Raw genomic sequence first — 24,972 nt, forward strand, 5'->3', positions numbered from 1 at the left:
GAGGCGGCACACGGGGCTGCTGCGCCCCCACCGCCTCCGCAGAAAGCGGGCGACCCCAGGACAGCGGGGGGGGGGGCTGGGCCACCCCGAGGGTCTGACCTGCTCTCGGGAGCCAGAGTCGGGAAACCACAGCACGTCACGGCGCACGGCCTGGTGAGAGTCGGTCTCTTTTATTCGGGAATAACTACGGCAACTTCCAGGAACGCGGCGCTGCCTGCCGCGGGCCCAGGCCCGCCCCATCCACACGGAAGCTCAGGTCCACAAGGTCCAGATCCCCGCCCCTGAACAGTCCCGCAGAGGTGTTCACGCCGCGCCAGGAGCGGGCGTTGGCCCGGCTGGGCGCCCCCCGGCTCCCCGCGAGTCTCTCTCACAAAGTGCTTAAAGCTCAACCGAAGACCTTAAATAAAGCTGAAGTCAGTCGCGCCCGAGCTGCACAGGAGCCGGGGGTGCCCCGCGGCCCCTGCCAGGCCGCCTCCCGGTGCGGCCCCCGGGCTTGGTCTCCGCGCCCGTGACGTGAAGTGAGGTTTTCTGAGCAGCGACGAGACCACGACGAGACCTGGCGTCACGGGAGCGCCAAGTGCCGCACCCGGCCCAGCGCCTCAGGGGCGCCCCTGGCAGGGAGGCGGGTGGTGGGGCGGGGGCTCGCCCTCGGCTCCACACCTGAGAGTAAGACTCTCCAGTGCCGGCGCCGGCGAGGCACCCCTGCCCTGACTGGCACCCCGTGGCGCGGCCTCGGGAGCAGAGCGCGGCCCTCCGAGCAAGCTGCTGCCCGACACGGCTCAACGCTCGCTGCGCTGCGCGGGCAGCACCAGCCCGGGCCCCGGGGAGACTCGGCAGCGCCGGCTGGTGTGTCCGGCTGACGGGAGAGCAGCGGCACCTGCTCCTGGCCACGGCCCCGCCGCGGGGGTTTCTCCTCCAGCGGGTGCCGGCAGCGCGTCTGACAGCAAAGCGCTCCATCCGAAAAGCCCCGGGACAGCAGGTCGGGCTGTGGCCCCGAACGCGCCCGGGATACCCGCGCTCCGGGTGGGTCCGCAAAGCCAGGCGTGGAGTGCGGGGGCGAAGGGGCGAGGCCAGAGCGGAGGGGGGGGCAGGGCGGGCAGAGCTCACAGCTTGTGCAGCCCGTCAGGCTGCTCTTTCATACAGACTCAAACCAAAGCCAGTCCAGAAACTCCCAGGCGTGGTCGTGAGGACGCGCTACAGGCACCTACTGCAGTCACTCGTCAGGAAGAGGCGTGAGGGTCCAGCCGAGGCCGCTACAGAGGATGCTTGGAAAACCTCCGAGTCCTGACGCTGCCGTGGCTGCTGAACATGAGGCGAGGGTCGAACCTGTACCTGGGAGGGAGAAAGGACGTCAGCGCCTCCAGGGCCGGGAGGGAACCGGAGGGCGGGAGGGCGCAGGGCAGGCCGGGGCCCTCTGCGAGGCAGCCGAGGACAGTCCATCCTGGCCAGCCAGCCGGAGGAGCGCAGGGAAATGGCGCGAGGAGAAGAGACGGTCAGGCCTCAGGGGTGGCAGGAAGATGCCCTGCTGGAGGGAGGCTTTCTGGGAGGAATCCAGCTGCTGCTGAACACCTGACCAGCGGCTCCGCAGCGAGACACACAGTGGCGGGCGGGCGGCCCTCCAACGTGGTGAATCTGGCTTATTATGAACTTAAGTCATTAACCTCCCTGAGTCAGGGAAGTACTGGAAAATGTCTGCTACGTGAAAAAGCTAATTTTGCCTCCCAAGGAAGGTCAGCGTCAATGCCCAAAGGTGACCTGAGCGGAGGTGTGGCTGCAGGAAGAACACAGCTGGCGGGGTTAACTCAGCTCCAACAAGCTGTCGGCACCTCTGCAGCACGAGTTCGATCCCCGGCCAGGAGTGACCCACGTGCTCTCCCCGCTGCTCCCCTCAGCAGTGTGTCAGTGGATCCGCCTGTTCCCCACCGTCTCTGGGGAATCCTCTCACCCCCCCACCTCTAGCCTGCACCCCAATTCTTGTATGCATAAATAAAAATAAATCTTTAAAGAAGTAGATAGCTGGGGGGCCACTTCACAGGCACAGGCGAGAAACAACATACTCAGCCTGCTGCCTCGCGAGGCAAGCTTCCTCTCCTTAGCGCGAGGTTGGGCGGCACCGGGTGTGGGCCGCGCTGTCCCAGCCAACACGGGAAGGCACGCGACGGTCCCAGCAGGGGGTGGCTGGACGGGGGTCGCGCAGGACTGCGCCCGAGAACAGCGTGGCTGCGCGAGGCAAAGCCCTGGAAAGGGAGCTTACCCGGGGTCAAACACCCCAGGCGTGCGGCAGGTGGGCCCGGCGCAGGACTGCAGCATCATCAGCCGGTAGTTCATCTTCCCGAGCAGCTCCGGGTCTATGGTCTTGGCGATGTTCGTGAGCTGGTCCGGGTCCGCGGTCAGGTTGTAGACCTCCACGAACACCTGCGGGAAGGGCACGCGGGGGTGGAGCGAGCCGGCTGCGCTGGGAGAAATGCTCCGCGCGCGACTCCTGCCCACGCGGGAGCGGAGCGGCGGATGACGAGAAGGCCGGGGAGAATGTAATCTGGTCTCAGGAGCCTCGAAGGCCCCCAGCGTATACTTGAGGCAACGGAGAGTCCGTTCCGGGGGTCCCACTGCTTTGGACGCGTGTCCACTGGCGGAACCGGGGGCCCCCGTGCGCCCTGTGCCTCAGGCAGGGTCCTCGGGACGGGCTAAGCGTTGGGCCACGCCGTGGCGGAGACATGTTTGACACGCTGCCCGCCGGCACCCTTTCTAGGAAAGCTCCCACGTCCGCGGAAGCGGCGGGGTCTCACCCCGCCCCGGACACCAGCCGAAGGGCCCCGGTGGAGACGCTGCCCGCCGGCGAGCACCTCGCCACCAGCAGCCTCACCTCCTGGTCGTCGAACTCGCAGTACTGCAGGTCCCAGCGCGCCGACAGGGTCCTCACGCAGGCGTACGTGTTGTTGTAGGCGTCTTCACACACGCAGTCCGGGAAACATTGCTGCGGGGACAGAGAAGGCCCCACCTGCGGGTCCCGCTACTGGCCTGCAGGGCCCGAGCTGGCTCTGGTGAGACGGGCACGCGGGAATCGGGAGCCCTTCCCAGAGGAGCCGGTCAGTCAAGAGCAGACAAGGTGGAGGAGGCGGGTCCTGGGCTCAGCTGCTCCGCCGACTCCCCGTGACACAGGTGGGAAGGTTCTTCCTGAACCCCCCACCCCCCAGCACAGCCCCCAGCCCCCGGGAGGCTCTCACAGTCCCGGAGCTGCTCCCGGAGGAGCGACGGCACAGCCCACATCAGACACCCACCCTTGGAACTTGTGCCGGAAATGACACCGTTTGGCGTAGAACCAACCGGCCCGGGGAGCAGGAGACGCAAGGGGCAGCAAGGCCGGAGGGGCCACTCCTCGGAGCAGGCGTGCAGACCCGCTGCCCGGGGCCCCGTGCGAGCAAGGTGCTGACGTCACACGAGGAGGGGACCCGTCAGCTACTCCAAAAGCACCTGGAGGGACAACGGGCTGTCTCCCGAGAGGGGGGCGCTGGCAGCAGCCGCTTCTGCGCTCCCACTGCCTGACTCGAGCCTGGGTGGAGGGCGTCGCCTCGGCCGGCGCCAGAACGAAGGCCGGGACACGATCTTTGCTCGATCTTGCAAGATCTTGCCCTGGACTCACGGCAGCTGCCAGCGCCTCGCTGGAAGGAGATGACACACCCACCCAGGAGCCCGGCGGCCGCGGCCGTCCCCGGGGGGACACTTCCATCTCGCCTGCGCCCCAGGCCGGAGGGGCTCACGGCTGACGCCCACACGGCCACGTACGCCCGCCTGTTTGAAGAGCTAGTACCTGGGGTCCAGGCGCTCCGAGAGCGCCTCCCCCTTGGGACGCTGACACGCCCTGGCCCACGCACAGCAGCGAGGTCCTCTCTAACCCGGCCAGGGCGCGGGGCACAGCTGGAGGACAGAGGTCGCCGCCCACACAGCTACCCCCTCGAGGCCGGGAGAGCTGCGCTACCTGCCGCCCGGGGGCCACGGTGCGAGCCAAGCGAAGACACGGGTGTCCACTCCAGATGAAAGGACCAGAAAAAACCTCAGGAAAAAAGAAGACTCGAAAAAAAGGAGCTGGAGGTGACGGTCACGAAAAGCCCGTCCCAGCGGGGGAGGAGCGCGAGCAGCGAGACCTCGCGGCAGAGAGAAAGAAGCTGCCCGGCGCGCCACGGCCGAGGCGACGCTGGCCTGGAAACACGCGAGAAAGGCTCGGCGGCGACCCGGCGACGGGAGAGGCGAACGTGAGGACAGGACAGAGCTCGCCCGGGGAGGCCACAGGAGGAAAGATGAAGGCGGCTTCAGAGACGTGGGGCCCCAGCAAGCACAACAGCGGCACAGCAGGGGCCCCGCGAAGGGAACCGGCACCAGGAAGTGCCTCAAGCTGGGGACACGCGGTCAGGCCCAGGAAGCTGTTTCAGATGCACCGAACCCCCAAAGATCCACACCCAAACCGGACCCAAGACGTCAAAGGCTGAAGCGTCCTGAAAGCAGAAAAGGCGGCCCCGCACGACTGTCCCCGCCGGAAGCGGCGCGGGCCCGGAGCACACGCGAGAGCGACGCCGGCGGGACCAGATGCCGACCGGGCAGGCGCCGACGCAGAACCGAGGGGGAGAGAAGATGGCAACACCCGGCGCTCGCGGGACGCAAGAAAACGTGGAAGACCCACCGGAGAGCAGCTCCTTAGCGCGGGGAGGGGTGACTCGCTCGGGACCCGACCCGCGTGGGCGACAACTCACACCGCAGCGCTCAGGGAAGGAGAGAGGACAGCGGCCGTGAACCGTCGGGCGGGACGAAGGCCCAGAGGCCCAGAGTGAGCTCAACGTGACGTTACCGTTAACTTCAGACGCATCAAAACCTTGTGGGGACCTTCTCGGCGAGCGCCCCGAAGACAACGAGCGGCACCGGAGCGGCACCCGGAGAGCAAGAGGAGCACCGCGAGCTGGAGAGGAAACTAACGTGGTGACGCCGGCACGCCTGTCGGGGGGGGTGTGACGTGTGCGTGACGTGCTCCCTTTTCGGGGTCTAAATTCTCTGATCAACAGACAGTGGCGCAATGCATTAAAAAAACAAAACAAAAAAAAAACCACCTCGTCGACTCAGCCGACGTATCTGAACCCACATTTCCCCGAGGCAGGCGGCAGCCGGCGGGTTCGCGAGTGCGTGCCCGACATTCCTGGCCGTCAGGAAAAGGCAGCTCAGAACAAAAGGCTTTCCCTGCGCTCGCGCCAGACGGTCACGACCAGAAAGTCCCAGAGGAGAGGACGCGCGCGGAGAGGACGCACGAGGAGGGGACGCGGGTGGAGAGGACGCGCGTGGCCACCGCGTGGGGTGCTGCGGACTTGACGGCGAACTCGCTCTGACGCCCGCCGCTTCCCAACACTTACAAACCATGAAGCTGGACACCTGGAGCTAAAACAAGGTGACGCTGCCGACTGGACCGCGAGGAAACCCCGCACCGCGCGGCAGGCAGCGGCTGGGGTGGGAACCCGGCAGGTGCGCGCCGCCCACGAAACCGGGAGAATTCCAGGGGCGCCCTCGGAGAGCAGCCGACGTCTTCAGGGTCCCTGACCGGTCGTCCCCTCCGTCGACCCGCCACCCAAGGTCAAAGAGGCCCGGGGCTCGGCTGCGGGCTCGCGCACCCCAGCCACCCCCCGTGCCCTCGCCGACAGCTGCTGAGGCTGCGCCGGCCGCGACTCACCGACACTCCGGGGCTCAGGGCGGGACACGTGGGGTCCGTGACGTTGCGGCCTTCCCCCTGATACTCCACCAGCACGTCCGAGCGCCACGTCAGGTTCCCAGCGCCTCTCTGGGGAGAAGAGCAGAGCGGGTGCGTGGGGGCGGCGGGTACCCCGGTGTCAAGCATCCCAGGGTGACTCGCGCAACGGGACAGGAGACTTGTCGTGAAACCCGCACCCCGGACAGGTCCTGCTAGTGACGCTTCCAGAACAGTCTGGGCAGTTTGCATTCTCTCGGGCTTCTTGCCCCTCCTGGGGATTCATCTTCTTCCTCGCTGGGAGCTCCACAGGCAGCGCTGCTCCCCTTCATTTCAGCCTTTCTTTGGTCAACACGAGTGACTCTTGGGCACTTCCTCATTCCTTTCGGCGTTCGTTAGTCATTTCTTTGACCCATTATTTCTACTGGGATAGTAATCTGTGCTTTCTAAAGACTCATCTGTTCAAACTAATTACCCTGTTCACGATTCTGTCAATATTTTCCCCATTTGTCACCCATAATTCTGTTGATGAAAAGTCTGGGGGGGACACGTGGAGAGACGGACGCTCATGTCTGTAGGCGGCCCGCAGCCTTTCAGAAAAGTCCTTCCCACCACGAGAGAAAAGTTCTGTTCTCTGCTCTTCAAATTTAATGGTTTTATTTAGAATTTAAACCTTTATGTCTTTATATGACCTGGAATTTTTTCCAGAGTGTTGACTGAACACCTGACTGAGGGCGTTTACTCACCAAAATGGGCAGTAAAGACATCCCGTCCATCTGTGTCTTATTCAGGTTATAGCCAGCGATGTCCAGAATAGTAGGACCCAAGTCAATATTGGCAACGAGCATCTATGAGGGGGGAAAATACAAATAATTTGAAAAAACTGGCCCTATTTTCCTCTTCTACCTATACTGAGCTTTTTCTCCCCTACCCCATCAGCAAAGTTACTGAAGTCTTACTATTTCATATATTTACATATAACTGTAATAGTTTAAAAAAAAAAATCTAGAGGCTTTCAAGGCTTTTAACAGATGCCCCAGGAAGTGAAATATCAATTCCACCCATATTGCAATGGATCAAAACATTTCTCAAAACTTCACATAAAATGTTCCAACTTGATCTATTAGTTTACTAGATTTGGGGTCACAGACTCCTGACAATGCTGAAACCGCAGTCTAGGTGAGGTCAACACTGAGACAAGAAGTCTGGGAGTCCTGGAGACAACACACCAGGGGAATGAAGGAGAACTAACGTTTCCTGACCACCTGTTCTGGGCCAATACTTCCCTTTTAGCCTCATTTAATGCTCACTGCAATTTCAGGAGGCAGGATTTCTTCCACTTTACAGATGAGAAGAAAAGAAGGAGCTGAGACCAAGTCAACAGCTTATAACTGGAATCCTAGCATTTACTGAAAGTCTTTAAAACCTCAGAAAACTCAGATTTCCTTAGATCATTTTAGGAAAGACCAAAGATTTAAAAAAAAAAAAAATCTGAGCCTCCCTGGTGGCACAGGGGTTAAGTCTCAGCACTACGAAGCTGTCCCCAGCCACTGCAGGTATAAGCTGGGAAGAGATGGCGGCAGGGAAGGAGAGACAGGCACGCCTGGCCAGCACCGAGGCAGCACCTGCTCAGCCAACACAGGTGCCACCCGGGCACACTGAAGGTCGGGGCTGTCCAGTGTTCCTCTCCTCTGCCACCCCTGGGGCAGGAAGCACCCCCCCCCCCCGGGGCATGGCAAGACAAGGCCAGCGAGAACCACGCAGGAGCTGTGTGGAGTCTGGAGCAGCTTTCCAGAGGACACGCAAAGCCAAAGCCTGGAGGACAGTGAGCTCCGCAGGGCAGGGCCTGCTGTGCCAGAGCGGGGGAGAGCTGTGGCTGCAGGGAGCCAAGTGCGTCCACTACTTGACCTTCTGCTCCCCGAACCTACCACGTTCGTCCTCAAGTCTGTGACTTCACCTTTGTTCTGCACAAATGTCTGCACGGATGCACAGATCGCTGCTCAGCTGACCCTGCTCAACATCCGGGTCTCCACTCGAGCGCCCGGGAGGCTTTCGCACGACTGCAGTGGCCGTGTCTGGCTCTCCCTGAGACGGGCAGTTAGAGCTGACCCTCCCTCCCAGCCAGGCCCAGGGTGCACAGACAGTCTGAGGGGTTCCCCACAGGGCGCTGGCCCACACCCACTGCTTCTCAGATCACGTGTGAACTTGAAGAAGGAAACAGAGGCTGGGTCCCCATTCCCGACCAAGTGAGCCCAGAAGAACCTTTTCTCCAGATGCTGCCGACTGCCTACCACGCTGACCAGCTCAGAAGGCACCTGACAAGCACCCTGATGGGCGTCCCCGCTCCCAGGTGAAATAAAGATCGAGTCTTAAAAGACAAGCAACGGCTGCTCACATTGGTGTGCTGCGTACACGTGGCAGTTGGGAGAGACAGCAAATGGGTGGGTGGAGGGGGCCAGGGTAAAAAAAAAAAATATCCCTGTCCCTAGGTTTGTCAAGCACACTTGTAAGACCTCCCACTGTCAGCAGACCCCCCGTCTCACGAGAGCGACCCAGTCTGTCTCCTGCCAGGAGCAGGTGCTACCTGGCAGCGGCCGCATCTCACCAGGCACTGACCTTGCTCGTCTGGTTTGGTCTGATCCCAGGCCCGCGCACCAGGAGTGGAACCTTGATATCGAATTCATACAGCTGTCTTTTGTCTATTGGCAAAGAAAACTGTCCTGAAAATAAAAAATATAGAGACGGAGCCAAGACAGAAGCGTTACTCACAGACCCATTCATTTCATTGATAGCAAAACTGAAAAAAACTTGGGGCTACTGATTATGGCATTTTACTAGCTGAAATGATGAGCTCATCCTCTTTAAATAAACGCCCCGAGACTCCCCGCTCCCAGACGAGACAAATGAAAACAAACGAACGAGACGGGACGGTACACACATACCTAAAGTTCACGTATGATGCGCGGCCTGATCACAACTGAACGAGATTATTCTAAAAGCCAGATAAAAAAAAAAAAAAAAAAATCCCGAATACTTCCTGGCATTTCAAAATAATCAAACAATCCACGAGAAGTTCTACTCTGGTGAATGCCAGCTAGCTGCAGAGGGAGGGACAGAGTTGTGAAGTCAGTATTTTGCAATTTCTGGACTAAAGGAATGAAGTAACGATCATCCACGGAAGCTCCAGCCACAGAAAGGTTCACAGGAAGGACTCAGGCTGAGACCATGAGTCACTCCTACAGAAGGAAACCAGACACACGCCCTCAGGATGTGACGCAACAGAGAACACAGCAGCATCACCTAGAAAGCGTTCTCACCTGAAAACGTGAATCTCTATTTGGACTCTAAGCTTAACCACCGATCTATAGGAAATGCTAAATACAGACGAGGTAGCATGAGGCAGCAAGTAGCCAACTGCAGCACGTGACAGCCTTTTAAGGGGTACTTGATTTATTCAGTTCACTTCTTTTTTTTTTTTTTAATAGAGGCATGTTTTATTTATTTGTTTGTTTGTTTGTTTATACATGCACTGGGTACAGTCAGAAGCGCGGGAGGGTGAGAGAATTCACCAGAGCCAGAGCGGGGGGCAGAGCAGGCAGAAGGACCGAAGGACACTGCTGAGGGGAGCAGCGGGCGGCAGGAGAGGTCTGCGCGCCATGTGGGACCCTCCTCCGGTGGCCGGGGAGCAGCCGGGGATGGAACCGGCGCCTTAGAGGCCGCGGGCAGCTTCGCCACCCAGCGCTCTACCGCTGCGCCACCGGGGAGGTCCTATTCAGTTCACTTCTAATAGGTGACGAGAGCCGCAGCTTTATGAAAAGACAGGTGGGGAGGTCTCCGTCTGCCCAGCTGTCGCTCCTTCATGATTTATCACTTTATAAAAACACCATGTAGTTTATTCCCCTCTCCCCTACTTCCTAGAGACCAGAAGGGCTTCATTAAATTCAAATGAAGCCTTGAGGGGCACAGAACACGCCATGGGGCCTAATTTCTCGTTAGAAATTAGGCAGCAGAGAGGGTGACAACGAGGCCCTTTGACCGCCAAGTTCTGTCCCTTAGGCACCTCGGGTGTTTTGAGCCCCACCCATGCCCAGTTCCTCCTCAGCCATAACCCCATGACTTTATCTCATGACCTCTGGGGCGGGATGGCAGATGGAGAAAAACCCGTCCTTGGTGATTAGCAGTTACTGATCTGCTTAAATCAAAAGTTTCAAGTACGGTTTCATAATGGTAATTTTCTAAATCTATTATTTTATATAGATCAACTGTAACTCTTCTGTGACGCTGAGCTTTGCCTTATCAGCTGGGACTGTTTGGTAAATGTGAAGTATAATTTCTCCTGAAAAGACAGGATAAAAACGTTTCTTCTTTTGAGTTACCAAGTGTAAAGTTGATCTGGTTTAACTGTGCTCGATGGTGACCACAGACGCTCTTCTGCTCACTCACTGCACATTCCTGCACACTCGGGCTGCCGCAGGCTCAGCGTCAGCTACGCAGTCTTTCTGATGCTCACACTGTCCTACCTCTGCCAGCTGCAACCTCAGCGAGCTGGACTCTGTGCCCAGTGAGGGGCTCGTATTTATCTGTGAAAAAACTCTGGCCCTTCACCTGTCCCTCCTTGTCCCAAACCAGAAGCCAGACATTTCTTAAAGAATTCTGGCTCCTTAGAACATGACACATTCCAAAGGATGAGACCAGTTCTTCCCCGAATAAATCAGTGGCAAACAATAGCCCTGGGAGAAAAGAAAAAATAAAAGCAGCGCAGACTCTGCTAAACCCGACAGTCAGGTACGTAATCAAGTGGGATCACAACATCTGTGAGTGTCTGCAAAACCTTCCGGCAAAAAACAATCAAACACGGGGACGATAAGGACACACGGAGCCTGACCACATGCAGCTGACCCTGCCGAAGCTGGACAAGGGACGTTATTCCACGAGCCTTTAGATATTTAAAAATAGTCGTAACAATAATACTCTAAGTGTCTAATCAAACCGTCCCTATGCAAGCAGGTCTGTTAATTCCATTCAGATGGAAGTTTGTAGATGGGGAAAGAAAACATTTGCTTGTAACTACAGAAGGCCCAAGCAGAAATTCTAGACCAAAGTCAAGGGCTTGAGGTTGATTCATGCTGTGGTTTTGACAACATTAAAAAACAAAAAACCACACACGAAACTAATTTCACAGGAACAGAGCCCCTGCGTCCTCCACAAGCTTCTCTCTGTCCTTCTGCATGAAACATGGTTACCCCACTTTCAAAGGTCTGCTCGACCTTTTATCTACTTCAGCTTCTTACTCTTCAGGACGTCGGCCTCCAACCCACCCCTCCTACTCTGCTGCCGGCTCCTGGAAAACTGTGCCTTTCCATATGCAGAACAGCCAACAGTGAAACCTGGCGCGTCCAGGTGGGGACGAACTGGCCTCTATGTGGAGGGACCCGAGGGCCGGCCTCCGCCCGGCCTGCCCTCTGCCTGCCTGCTGCTGGGAAGAGCTGGGGCTGCCTGCCACCCACGCGGTGAACAGGGAAAGGACACGTGGTCCTGCGCCTCACCTGTGTGGTAGCCGTTGTCTGAGGTATAAAAGATGTAAGTGTTGTTGAGCTCCCCGTTAAACTCCAGTCTCTTGACCAGTTTCTCCACAAGATCATCGACAGAGAGGAGAGTCTGCCACCTGGACATGGGCGAGGGAAGCAGCAGTCTTAGCGTCAGAGCCGGGGCCCACCGTCTCCCACAGAGGAAGGAAACTCACCCCAAAGCAAACACTCAGGGAAACCTCCAAAGCAAAACGTTCAGAGCCACCCTCCCAGCAGCTCAGGTCCCCTATTATCTTTCGCCACATTAGAAAAATCAGATTAGAAAATTCCAGAACATAATTAGTTCACCCCAAATCTAACTGAAGTTTCTTTATGTTTTTTTTTTTTTTTTAAAGATTTATTTATTTATTTACACAAGCACTGGGCACAGTCAGAGGTGCGGGAGGGTGAGAGGATCCACCAGAGCCAGAGTGGGGGGCAGAGCAGGCAGAAGGACCGAAGGACACTGCTGAGGGGAGCAGCGGGCGGCAGGAGAGGTCTGCGCGCCATGTGGGACTCTCACCCATTGGCCGGGGATTGAACCGGCGCTGCGGAGGCTGCGGGCAGCTTCGCAGCCCAGGGCTCAACCGCTGCGCCACCGGGGAGGCCCTCTTTATAATGTTTTATTATTTATTCCTTTATAATGTTTTATTATTTATCCCTAGTGGTGAGACAGAGGAGGGACAGTGGGCAGCTCTGTACTGGCTCACAGAGGTGAGTGTAGGCAGATTTATCACACAATAGTGCGTAGCAGCCCCAAGTAGGGGTCAGCAGGCCAGAGCCCATGGGCTAAACTCCGTCCACTGTCTGTTAAGCTGTTTATTTAATCGTAAAAAACACAAAACTTGAGATTTCTCTTCCCAACCACTTTAAGTGTATAGGTCAGCGTGTTAAGTAAAATTCATGCAGTGAACAGACCTCCAGAACTTTCCATCTTGCAAATCTGAATCTCTCCCCTAAACCATGCACTGTCCTTCCCTTGCACTAACACATCTTGCTGGCGCGCAGCCCTGCTCAGTCACATTGCCCAGGCCGCCTCTGCTCCGGCAGCAGCGCCGGGCCGCTGTGATAAAGACCGTTTGCCCTGCGGTGCTGTAACAGGGTCTGCCTCTGTGCAGGGAAAGTTCACTGACTACAACCTAAATTCTTCATAGCCTAAGAGAAAGTTGGTGAATTTTGAAAAAGTGACTTAAAAGAATTTCTTGAAAATTTCAAGCCACAAAGGCAAATGCTTGGCTCTAGATTCAGCCTTCGGATCTTATGCACGTATCAGAGCTCTTCTCTCCAAGTGAACTTTTCTGTGGACACGGGACAAAGTGAAATTTTCTTCGCACTCCAGTTTGCAACATGTATTAACAAGTAATAAAACTGGATTGCTTGATCAGTCCTTGGTCCAAAGGCCGCCTCATCTACAGGCAATGAGAAATGGACAGACCTCTCTGCCCGTGACAGCCGCCTTCCCATCAGAAGGTCTCTCCCGCCAACGTGCTCCCCGCCCTCGGATGTGTGTCTTGGAGACAACATGCGGCGCAGGCCCTGTCCCGAGCGGATCTGGAGCGTCCCAGAGACCAGCCAGGTGGAGCAAGCAGCAGTTCTTACCTTTTCCTAAATGCGTTATCTAAAAACTGTATTGAAGAATTGGTCATTGGGGTCTTAGCTTGCCTGATTAGCCAGTGCTTGTTCTGGAATTGGAAAGAAAAAAACTGTTAACAAGTCACACAGTCAAAATAAACTCAATAATAAGGCTCACTCTGTAGTTTAGCGAGAAGGAACAACCTTGAACCCATTTAAGGAACCTCAACCTTGCTTGTTCTTCACTTGCCCCTCCCCGTTAAAAAAAGGACCGGAACCTCTGCACATCGGCACTCGCGCCTTCTTTCAATTCCTCCCGCCTCCCTGACGGTGAGGGCCCGGGCGCCTTAGTTATTCACATTAGGAAGGGGCTCAGCCAATGACTTGGGAAGCTACTGGCTAAAATGAAGCGGAATGTGTGCTTCTGAGTCTAGAATTTTCGTCTACGAGCCAGACTTGACCTTTCCCTAACTCCGCCTGGTACGTCATCACTCCCCTGTCCTCGACTTTCCTACCCGCATGACCCCAGAACCGTGGGACAAATCTCGCAACAATTTCTTAAAATTTCAAGTCCAAATCCGGAGCATTCCCGTGTAAATAAAAAAGCCACGTTTTTAAAAACAAAAGCGTTCTCGGACAGTATTAACTCTCTCCGCCCCCATGACGAAACCCTGCATCAGCTCCCAAACGAGGCTCCTCAAAGTCGTCTTTAGCGCATGGGAGAAATGCTGGTGCCGCCTCCTCCCGAAAACCCACGCGAACACGAGCCACGGGGAAATCCTGCGCAAAGGGACGTACTTAAGCCGCCGTCTGAGGGCCGCGAGCTCCTCTCGGACCACAGCCTGAGACTGCCCTTTAGGTAAAACCCAGTTCGCCCAGTGCTGAAATCGTGCTTCAGCGTGGCCCGCCACATGCCAGGTGGGATGCGGGTGCCTCATGTCCTTTGTGCCAGGCCGCGGCTACCCAAGATGGGCATCGCCCCCGTCCACAGGAGGGCGTCAAGCACCCTGCTCAGGCCAGGTCACTTAGCTGGAAAGTGGCAGTGCTCGGGCTAACGCCCAGACTCAATCTTTCTGCCACCTCCCAGGTCATTAAAGCGTCTGCGTTACAGGCACGCGGGGCAGGGCACGCGGGGCAGGGCACGCGGGGCAGGGCACGCCGCCTTTCAGCCCCAGGGTGCCATACCCCTGTGCTAAGGAGAGTAACTTGAGCTGTGCTTTAATACACCTTCATCTCCCCGAGCGCAGCTTCCTCGGTGGCTGCCAGGCGGGAGAGAGCGAGCGCGCAGGAGGCCGGAGCACCGGCAGCTGAGAGACGGCATGTCCACACCTTCCCCTGGCGTGCAGCAAGAGCCCCGTCTACCTGTGCTCCTGAAGCAAGCGCACGCCACCAGGTGAACTTGAGGTGGGTACAATACCTTTAAAATATCTGGAAGGAAACCAGCTACCAGGTCGAAGGTTCCCCACAAATACATCACAGTGTAAGTGCACTGAGCATGGCTCATTCTGGGGGGGAGTTACCGTTCCGTGGATGTTGAAGTTCTTGCTTCTCGGTGCAGAGACGTTCTGGAAGGCCTTCTGGTACTGCGGGGCGGCCGTCCACGGGGAGTGAGGCGCCGGCGTGGAGATGAGCATGAAGAACGGCTCGGAGTTGGACTTGTAGTCCAGGAAGTCCAAGGAGACGTTAGCCTGACACACAAAGACGGGTCATCTCCGGCCCTGCCAGCAGCAGAGGACCCGACAGACACCCTCTGGTGAACAGGAGGTTCGGGGTCACACCAGCTGTTAACCCGTCTCGGCACACCATTTATACAGCAGTCGTTTGTAAGCATATCGTAGGGACAAATATTTGACTTTCAAGCAACACTGGGATTGAAAAGCAGACCACCCTAGAAAGGCAGTAGAGCTCTTGGTGCCTTCACATGATCTAGAAATTGTTATGCCTCCCAGAAAGAAAGAAACGGGAATTTGGTGATTTAGTATTGACTCACAGGAACACAACCAGGAGTATTATTTGATGACTAATTATAAGGAGTCACCTTAATTCACAGGAATGAGGGTGGTGGATTATGTTACCTTGGCCTTAAAACAGAGAGAGTAGCTAACATAAGTTACTGACGACTGGAATAGTTACGCTGAATGAGTAATATTGAATCCAAATACATCTTGAACTTGGGAATAAGACTGGGGTCAGCAGTAGGAACCCGTCCAAAGTAAAACCTCTACAAAGTCATTTCTCTAGTCTTACAGATTAGCCTTTGGAAAGGGATTTGTGGCTGGAATTTTAAGAACATTAGTGCTGAGCCTGGCTTTTATACAGAGAAAAACCCCCTCCGGATTCTTAATGAGTTGAAAACATTCCTGGCCACTGAATTATCATACAGTCACATTATTTAACGTGAAAAAATACATTACTACGTTTTCCAGGCAGAGTCTTGAATTAAATGTGAGTCTGCTCTGCAAGGACAGAGTCTTAGTAACTTACCAAAACATCGGTCAGGTAGTCCACGCTATAGTTTCCGCCATGCCTCCGTGCCTTCCCGTTGATAGAGAGTGTATAGTTATAGTATTTAGAATTCTTTTCCTATTAAGGAGAAGAGAGTCAAGTTTGTCATGAGGTCACTGTACAAAAATGAAAGCTAAAACCCATGCTGGGCTAATGATGCTGTTTAAATAGTGATAAGATTTTTAAAAAGGTAATTACTCAGTCAATATTGAATTGGATTTTTGAACTAGGGTTTTATTAACTACGAGCATAGTTTCAACAATAGGTCCTTTTTCCAAAAGCCAGAAGTGGATCAGGTAGAACAGCAAACTATGTATAATCCAAGAAAAACACCTCAGAAAGGAGATTACTAGACAGATTACTAGATTTCTTTTAAGGAAATAAAACAATCATAAAAACAAACTTAAGTTATGTCTATATCAGAGATGAATTAGGAAGAGTATTTTGCGTCTGGAGGGCTGTGTGCACTGGTCACTGCCTGCAACAGTCACTCACCAAGGCATACCAGTAGCTCCAGCCCAGGGGAATGTGCTCTAGTCCGCCTGCGTCGGGGGCTCCGTACTGCAAAGCAAGACAGCAGGACATGAGAAGTGCCGGGACAGCCAGGCCCGAGAGAGACAGGACGCTCTCAGAATTGTTTCAGATCACGCCCGAATCAGAGTGGATACTCCGTTCCCCCGAGCATGGACTCGTGAAAGGGTGAAGAGCGCTGTGTCCCTAGACACTCCTCCAGTAGACAGACTACAGTTAGCCCAGTCTACACTTGCAAACTGTTCTGCATGGCCAGCGAGCTCAGAACTGTTTTCCCAACCATTAAACAACACTAAAAACCAAAAAAAGGAATGTTTTGTGACATGTGATGGTTACAAAAAATTCAAATTGCAGTGAAGATAAAGGTTTTTTGGAGCACAGACAGGCTCAGTGGCTCATATAATGTCTCTGGTCACTTCCACAGGAGGCTGCAGAGCTGGGAAGCCACAAGGGCTATGGCTGTGCAGTCTACAGTATCTGTCCTTTGGCCCTTGACAGAAGAGGTCCGCACACCTTAGCCCACAGGCCGAGCTACTGTCGGCACAGGCAGAACAGCTCAGCTGACCGCATAGCTAGGAACAAAATAAAAGACTGTGAGTTCTTCATCAGCCCGCTAACTTCAGTTGTTCTTCTGAGGAGATCTACCCCTGGAGTTCAATTCACCCGATGGATGGGTCAGGGGAGAGCCACAACCGCCGTTCCGTTTCGCCGCGACAAGCCTAACACCGTACTGCGACCTTGGCAAGGTTTAAATCAATTAGAATTAATTAACCCTTGACAACTAAATCTTGGCACTTTAAAGAATTTCTCCAAGTGTTACGTCCATGCTGGATGCTTACGAGCCTGCAGAGCAGGGCAGGTTCTCTACGACGCAGAGCCTTGCCGCAGTGATCTGCATCTGTACTGGATTTTCACGATTCTTTTCAAACTGATTCATCTTCCTTCCAACTCACAAAGTGATAAATCTCCCCAATTACGAGGGGAAGAGTTAACAGAAAATTCAGATTTTAAGGTCTCCAGTGAACACAGATAAAGTACACAGGAAAACATACATGTGTTCACTGTCCTGCATCTCCAGTTTTACCCAGAAGCTCACACACTATTTCCGTGACGCTTGCACCCTGACGAAAAGGTAGCGCCATGCGGTGGGCCCAAGGCCATGAGATCTGGCCTGGCAGGTCACCACAAGGCACCCTCCCTCCGCCAGGAGGCCAGCACACGCTGCAATGGCCCAGAGCTCTGGGGGCTGGGGCGCCCCCTCTGCTAGTTCCCATTCTTCACCGTAGCCAACAGGCTGAGCATTGTGTTATTACAGTTCAGGGGAGATTCTAAAAAGATCTTCACTTTGAGAAGGTGAAAGGGATCCTGGTGAAGAGGAACTGGACGGCCCCGTGACAGCTGTGTGACCAGCACAGCTCTGGGGAGGGGAGGGGCGCACCCGCCAGCAGCAGGCTCGGGCCAATCTATGAAGAAACTCCCCCGAGGCTGTTGCAAGGAAGCGCAGCTGTAGTACAGAAACCACGACGGTGTGTTTATGTCCAGTAATTCTCGATGAACAGTCAGGTGAAGATAAAACAACATATACTACAGCTTTTTCTTAAACTGATACTCATTAAAAACAGCATGAATTTACACTCACATTTGAAAAACGAGTAAGAGGGAACAGCCTTTTCAACATACCTCGTTCAAGTATTTCCCTGCAAAAAAGGTTTGGTAACCACACATTGAGTTGAGAATTGCTGGGAAAGTATTTGGTTCTTGGATCTTCTGCCAAGACTTGCTGCTGCAGTTCCCCTCTAAAGTGTTGTTCACCACGTGGTGGTTGTGAGGGTACTTCCCCGTCAGGATGCTGGCGCGGCTGGGGCAGCACAGGGCACTCGGCACGTACTACAAAGGGGACAGGGGTGAAGGACACGGTCACAGGAGATTCTGCCCTACTTACTAAAATGCGAAAGGAAAGCTGCTCAACAGTCTAAACTTCAAATTTCTAGTTTCCCATGGAAGAGTCTCTACACGACAAACCGCAGCTGCTGTATGTCACGCAGACAGTCCAGCAGATTAAACCAAACACGAGAACAGATTTTTTTCCCCAGGTGGTTCCTTTCTGCAAAATAAAGTGAGTTACTCGACTCTCATCCGCCAAAGAAGTAATGTTTATGTGCAAGGAGCAAAGCACAGTGGGAGCTGCATCTTAACCAAAGGTGAAGGCCACGGCCTGACTCCAAAGCAGGCGAGCAGCAGAGTTCGCTTTCAGGCTGGCCTGGCGTTTCTAAGCGCTTCCTGTCCCACTTTAAACAGGACCGAGGAACTTGCTCCTACTTTGTATCTGTGAGCCCCGTCATCAAGGCGTCCCCCGTCCAGCTCAACAGTATTTGTGTGAGTCTCAGTGTGCATCACGCAGCCACTCACGGAGGGCAGGCCCTGGCGGACGCTCACACGGAGGGCAGGCCCTGGCGGACGCTCACACGGAGGGCAGGCCCTCGCGGGTGCTCACACGGAGGGCAGGCCCTGGCGGACGCTCACACGGAGGGCAGGCCCTGGCGGACGCTCACACGGAGGGCAGGCCCTCGCGGGTGCTCACACGGAGGGCAGGCCCTGGCGGACGCTCACACGGAGGGCAGGCACACGCAGGAGAGCACATATTCGCCAAAACTACACACTATCCTTTTCAAAAACTTAGTATTTGGTCTTTTCAAACTGAATGTGTGGGGTAACATCCCCACTGCGCACTGGCCAGCTGCACCTATGTGATGCTTCCTGGGCTTTACCCGTTCTTCCTCCTGGGGCTGCTGGACGCTTGTCACGTGGTATGAGTCAAGGTGGGTGCAGTCAGGTGACAGATACGCACGATTTTTTCCTTTAAGTTTTGGTCGATGTTTGTCTTTAGAAATCTCCACATCGACAACTTTTAATTCTTTCCCTTTGTTTCCTGACCTACTTTCTGGCCAGCGCCACGCTGTTTACTGTGTTTTCTGATCGCATTTTAGCATTCGATAGCGCAGGTCTTCCATTAAAGAGATTCATTGACTTTCCTAACCTATTTATTATTCCAGATAACTTTGGAATCACAACTCAGTATAAAAAAATCTTGTTAGGATTCTTATTAGAATAAAATTTTACAATATTGTGTCATCCCACAGAAAATGATGTGCACACATTAAATACTTTATCATTCACAAAGTTCTTAGACTTTATTTATACGGATGTTGGCCATTACTGGCTGCGAATATCTGTTTTCCTGCTCCGTGAATGTAATATTTTCTATGCTTCTCTGATTGGTTATATGGAAGAAAGTTATTCTTTTCATTTCTACCTTACTCAATTCTACTAGTTTCCCAGTAATCCTATGTTCTCTACGTGGCAAGTCCAAACAAGTGAAAGTAACTTGCTCTCTGTCCAGCAGGTGCCCGGACCCCACAAGATGACGGCGCTCACGAGGCGGCTCCTGACCCACTCAACGGGAGTGGGTGGCTCTCACCTCGTCCAGCAGCAGCGCCGCGCGTCTTCCCCTGGGACTGTAAGGTGGACTATTTGCTTCCAACAGCCATCATAGGAACGATGTGGCCTTCAAACAGTTTACTAAATTACCAGGAAAGGATGCTGCCACGAGGATTTTCAAGCATCCTTTGAGCTGAAAATCTACTTTTCCCTCTCGCAGCCGATGGCCTCACATGACGGGCAGAACCGCCGCATGCAGCGTTGCTGTGAGCCGGGCGCCTGTGAAAGTGCAGGCCCTACAGGTACCAACTCACTCAACTTAAAAAAACAGGTAGTTTTTATATGATGGGGAAATACAAAGGATGTATTTAACTTAATACAAAGGATGTGTGTAATAACCGATCCAAGTCACACAGCTAGGAAGCGGCGGTGACAGTATTCAAAGCTCAAGGACTGGGCTCCTGAGCGTGTGGTCCAGAGCGCGTTCCATGCCGCTGGTGTCAAGCAGGTACCTTAAGGGGCTACAGTTTTGTTTCTTTGACTTTTATTTCTGTGTGTGTATGTGCGTGTTTTGTTGCTATTTTTATCTTTGTCGAGCTTGGCTCTCAGGCTTTATAAAACGGCCTGCCAACTTTTACCATGGAACCATTCACAAATGTTACTTGAGTCTTATACATCATCTTCAAACCTGAAAGAGTGGGCGTGAAATAAAATTCTGTGATCCTGAGTTGTAGAACATACTGGCTTAGAAAATACCAGTAACTAATCTTCAACTGGTATAAAATATGATTTCAATGAAAACAATGTACATCACGTTAAATAAAAATCCTTTTTTCAGATCAGGCATTGAGGAAAAAAACTGAGGAAAAACATTGTATCAGACAACACTGAAAAGTGTCCTCAGAACATAAATACAAGTCTAATAAAATTAAAGCAGCTTTGAAACTTACAGCGCTGGAGAAAGTCATGCCCATCTCTCCGATGAGAGCCTTTGTTTTCTTTAGGGGTGTCTGTAAAGCAAGAAATTATCTGTTAAATGATCTCTTCCAGGGCCTCCCTGGTGGCGCAGCGGTTGAGCGCTGGGTTGCGAAGCTGCCCGCAGCCTCTGCAGCGCCGGTTCGATCCCCGGCTGCTCCCCGGCCACCGGAGGAGGGTCCCACATGGCGCGCAGACCTCTCCTGCCGCCCGCTGCTCCCCTCAGCAGTGTCCTTCGGTCCTTCTGCCTGCTCTGCTCCCCGCTCTGGCTCTGGTGAATTCTCTCACCCTCCCATGCTTCTGACTGTACCCAGTGCTTGTATAAATAAATAAATATTAAAAAAAAAAACGATCTCTTCCAAAGAATTAAAACCAACCAAAATGCACATGCCTTGCATCTTCCTCTCACTCCCACATGGCCAGCTCCACCTGACACAGCTCAAGGGCATCCCGCCCTTCCAAAGAGACCCAAACGAGGTGGTCATGGCCACACGTCCTGTGCAAGGCCAGGAGGCCATGTTCGCAGGAAGGGACAGGTCCAAGCTGATGGCACTGTTCTAGCAAAGCTGATTTCAATGTAATTAAACTCTGGTGTCACGTTCTCTTTTGTCAGCAGCCCTCGCACAAGACGGGGCGGAACTGTGTTCGTTCATCTCTAGAAGCAGAGCGTGGGGACTAACTGAGAGAAGTCTTCTTTGAGACAGATACGTGAAATTGCTTCGGTTCTGAAAGCCAGACGAGGTCCTGAGACCTACAGACCGACTCAGTGGTGGAGCCCAGAGGCCATTTTCAACCATTACTGTGCGCTCACGGCGGCTCTGTACCCACAGCCACCTCACAGGCGCTGGGCCAAGGGCAAACAGGTGCACTCGCCCGGCAAGCAAAGGCCTCGTCACAATTTACTTTTTTTTTTTTTTATAGAGGCATGTTTTTATTTATTTATTTATTTGTTTGTTTGTTTTGTTTATACATGCACTGGGTACAGTCAGAAGCACGGGAGGGTGGGAGAATTCACCAGAGCCAGAGCGGGGAGCAGAGCAGGCAGAAGGACCGAAGTACACTGCTGAGGGGAGCAGCGGGCGGCAGGAGAGGTCTGCGCGCCATGCGGGACCCTCCTCCGGTGGCCGGGGAGCAGCCGGGGATCGAACCGGCGCCGCAGAGGCCGCGGGCAGCTTCGCAACCGAGCGCTCAACCGCTGCGCCACCGGGGAGGCCCACAATTTACTTTTATTCTTGTTCTTTATCTTTTGTTCAGTGATTTATTTCAAATCACATAGTCAGATTTATTCTCATTCATGGACTTCAAAACTTTTTCACCTGATTTTGAGGAGCAGCACCCAATCATAAAACAGAAGAGACCAGCAAGGGTGCAGTTAGTATGTAAAGTGCGTGACAAGCGTTGCCTGACAGCACAGCCGCCTCCTGGTGCTGTCAGAGAAGCAGATGCCTCTGGCAGAGAACACCTGGAGGACACCCAACTTCCCTTTTAGGGTGAATGATTTGAAAAAGAGCAAGTTGTACTTCCGTGAAGAAGGATGTCCAACACGCCATGACAGCATTCAAGTAAAATCAAGAAAGAGGAATAGCTCCCTGGGCAAAAAACCTAAAGATTAAAAACAGCCTCACAACGATGCCTGCCACAGATGCAGTGAGATGTCAGTGACACCACATGAAGACAGCGATGACTGAGAGACTCCACCTTAAACTACCATCGCACACGTTGTAATCTTTTGCCCTGGGTTGGCTGAGGAACCGACTACTGTTTATTTTGCCAACTATGGGGCCAATTCAGAATCTTCTCTGGGTCAGAGGTCACCCTCTCTCCGCAAAAATGAAGAGTATAAACAAAGTATTAGACATAAATTAAGGGGTTCCATGCCCCCCCATCCCTAAATGTCACTGGAGACTCTCATCTGACATGTGTGACTAAGAAAGAGGAAGAGCTGGTGTGGGTAGGTCAGCACTGACAGAATTCTCTAGAAGCAAAAGCATGTGACTCCGAGATCACAAGGCACCTGGGCTGACCAGCTACAGGAACCTTGTCCAAGCGACTTAACCCCCCAACTCTTCCTTTTCTCCTGTTTCAATTTAGGAAAATGCCCTCAGGAGAGCCCCTTGGTGACCAGAGCGCAGCCATACAGCGTCTCGCCCTCCGGCTCCGGGCAGGTGCTCGAAAGCCCTCAGCCTGCGCGGCCCTTCAAGCGCGTGAAACCAGCGGGAGACTTGGGAGAAGCTGCGGGGGACGCGGGGGGCGCCCCAGGGGCGCACTGTCAACCTGGGCTTATTGCCCCCGCTCTGGGGTCGCTCCTCCCTGCACGGACACCGGCTTAAAGGACCAGACGAACGGCACGCGGCGGGGCGAGGCCTCCGACACCCGAAGACCCATCTGAGGTCACCGGGAGGAGGCGCGGAGCCCCGGAGGCCTCCTGAGGGGACGCGCTGTTTGCCGAGATCCCGAGGGCCAGGAATGCGGCTGGAGGGTTTGCTGCTTCTCACAAACTTCCCCGAGCAAAACCACTTGTTAAAGGGACGGGCTGCGAGGGGATGAGGGGGGAGGCCGGGGTAGGGGGACCCGGGGAAACGCAGGAGGGCGGGGAGCGCCGGACCCTGGGCCCTGGCTGGGCAGGAGAGACACTGAGACTCGGGCAGGAGGCACGGCCGCGACCCCGCCCCAGCCCCACGCCCTGCGAACACGCGCTCGCGCCTCAGCCCCGGCCACGCACGGCCGCGCTCGTCTCCCCCGCGCCCCGGGCAGCTGCTCCCGGCTCCCCCGCACGGCCGGGCTGGCCTCCCTCCCCGGGCGCTCGGGCCTCCTCGCCGGGGCCCCGTGGTCGCGGCACAGGGGGGGGACGAGGGGCACTCGGGGCACAAGGGGGCACTCGGGGCCGGCGGGAGGGCCGCGGGCGCGGCTGGGGGGGGGAGGCCCCGCCAAGCGGGAGACGGGGGCGGGGGGCGGGCGCCGGGTCAGCCACGCGCGGGAGCCGCGGCGGCTCGGGAGGGGCCGGAGTCGGGGCCGGCCCGCGGAGGGGCCAGGGCGGCCGCCGACCCCGCAGCGGGCCCCGCGCGCTCCCCGCCGCGGCCCGGCTGCCCCGACCCCGCAGTCCCAGGGGCCTCCCGGCGGCGCGGGCCCGAGGCCGGGGCGCGCAGGTGCCTCACCCGCAGGGCGGCGGGCGGGCTGGGGGCCGGGGGGCCGGGGGGCCGGGGGGCCCGGGGCTTGGGGCGCGTTACCATGCCGCCGAGCAGCGCGTCCTGGTCGTCCGCGAGCAGCAGCACCACGTTGGGCCTCCGCGCCGCGCCCCCCGGGCCGCCCAGCAGCAGCAGCAGCAGCAGCAGCGGCAGCAGCGGCGGCAGCGCCGGGCAGCGCGCGGGCGGGCGGCGGGGGCCGCCGGGGGGCGGGGGCCGGCGCCGCATGGCCTCGGCCCGGCTGCCCGGGCGGGTGCGGGCGCGGCGGCCGGGTCGGGCGGGGGGCGGCGGGAGAAGAGCCGCGCCGAGGGCCGGGGCCGCGTCGCTGCCGCCGGTCACGTGAGCCGGGGCGGGCCCGGAGCGCGTCACGTGAGGCCGGGCGGGGGCGGGGCGCGCCGCGAGTCACGTGAGGCCGGGCGGGCCCGGAGCGCGGCGCGTGGTCTAGGCGCGGGCGCGTCACGTGACCGGCGGCGGCGCGGGGGCCGGAAGCGGAGACGCGCGGGAGGCGGCGGGGACGGCGCCCGGCCCCGCGGCAGGTCAGTGCGCGCCGGCGGGTCAGCCCCGAGGCCGGCGCCGGGTCCCTGCTCGGGCCGCACCCCGCGCGCGTTCTCGGGGACCGGCGGGGCGCCCGGGCCGCCCGGGTTTTCGGGGACTTGCGTGGAGGCGCGGGGCGGCCCGTGGTCGCCCGAGCCCGCGAGCGCGTGATTCCAGGACCGGGGCCCCGGCGGGCTGAGGTGGCGGGGACGGCGCCGCTTCCTCCGCGGGGTCCGCCGAGCCCACGCCCGGGGCGAGCCGCCCACCCGCCCCCCGAGCGGCGGCCGGAGCCTCCCGACGCCCCGCGGCGCGCGTGCTTCCCCGCGCGGGGCCGTGGGGCGCGAGCCGTCTGCGGGGAACCCCCGGGGCGCCCGTCCACGGCCGAGTAACTGTGGGGCTGCTTCGGGGTGCGTGTGTGCGGCTGTGGGGCGACGGGAGAGGTGTTGCCTGTGTTCTGTTACGCTTTTATTTTTAGTTTTTTTTTTTTTTTATTACTTAAAAGTAAGTCTACAGAAGACAGGAGAATCTTCCAAAATGGAATTCCATTGCAGGAAAAAATTACACTGGGAATGCGCTCAGAGTAGTTTCCAGATGCCTGGAGTACCGGGGAAGTGAAAAACCTTTTACAAGTACTTCACATGACTTCCCACGCAGTGTTACGCGCCGCTGGAACAACTAACTGCCGTGTGTTCAGGTTTCAGCACTTCCAGGAGGATTTGCACAAAAAAAGAAAGAACCTGTTCCATCTGCATTGAGGCCCCACATTGTGAAATCATATCATTGTTTTTGGTTCAAGGCTAGATGCATAACTAGAAGCCAGCTTTGTTCCAAGTGCTAGGCTGGTGCGGAGGCGACACTGTCCTTTCATGGAACTTGCTAGCTAGTGGCAGAGAGATCCAGTCTCGTAACCACAGAAGTGTGTAGTTACACATTGGGAGACATGCTG

General features: G+C 56.0%; 1 protein-coding gene across 1 annotated transcript; it reads right to left on the minus strand.

The window, feature by feature from the left end:
• Positions 1–822: 822 nt before the first annotated feature.
• Positions 823–23,720, minus strand: GNS (glucosamine (N-acetyl)-6-sulfatase). Its single transcript, XM_037513328.2, has 14 exons — positions 23,538–23,720; positions 20,286–20,345; positions 17,578–17,784; positions 15,862–15,927; positions 15,346–15,444; positions 14,382–14,549; positions 12,889–12,971; positions 11,269–11,387; positions 8,339–8,442; positions 6,469–6,570; positions 5,708–5,815; positions 2,864–2,974; positions 2,255–2,415; positions 823–1,332 (listed from the first exon to the last, which is right to left on the minus strand). The coding sequence occupies exons 1-14, from the start codon at positions 23,718–23,720 to the stop codon at positions 1,254–1,256; spliced, it is 1,650 nt and encodes a 549-aa protein (XP_037369225.1). The 3' UTR covers positions 823–1,253.
• Positions 23,721–24,972: the final 1,252 nt, after the last annotated feature.

This window comes from Talpa occidentalis, unplaced genomic scaffold, assembly GCF_014898055.3.
Source record: "Talpa occidentalis isolate TD23 unplaced genomic scaffold, MPIMG_talOcc4v2.1 talOcc4.16, whole genome shotgun sequence".
NCBI lineage: Eukaryota > Metazoa > Chordata > Mammalia > Eulipotyphla > Talpidae > Talpa > Talpa occidentalis.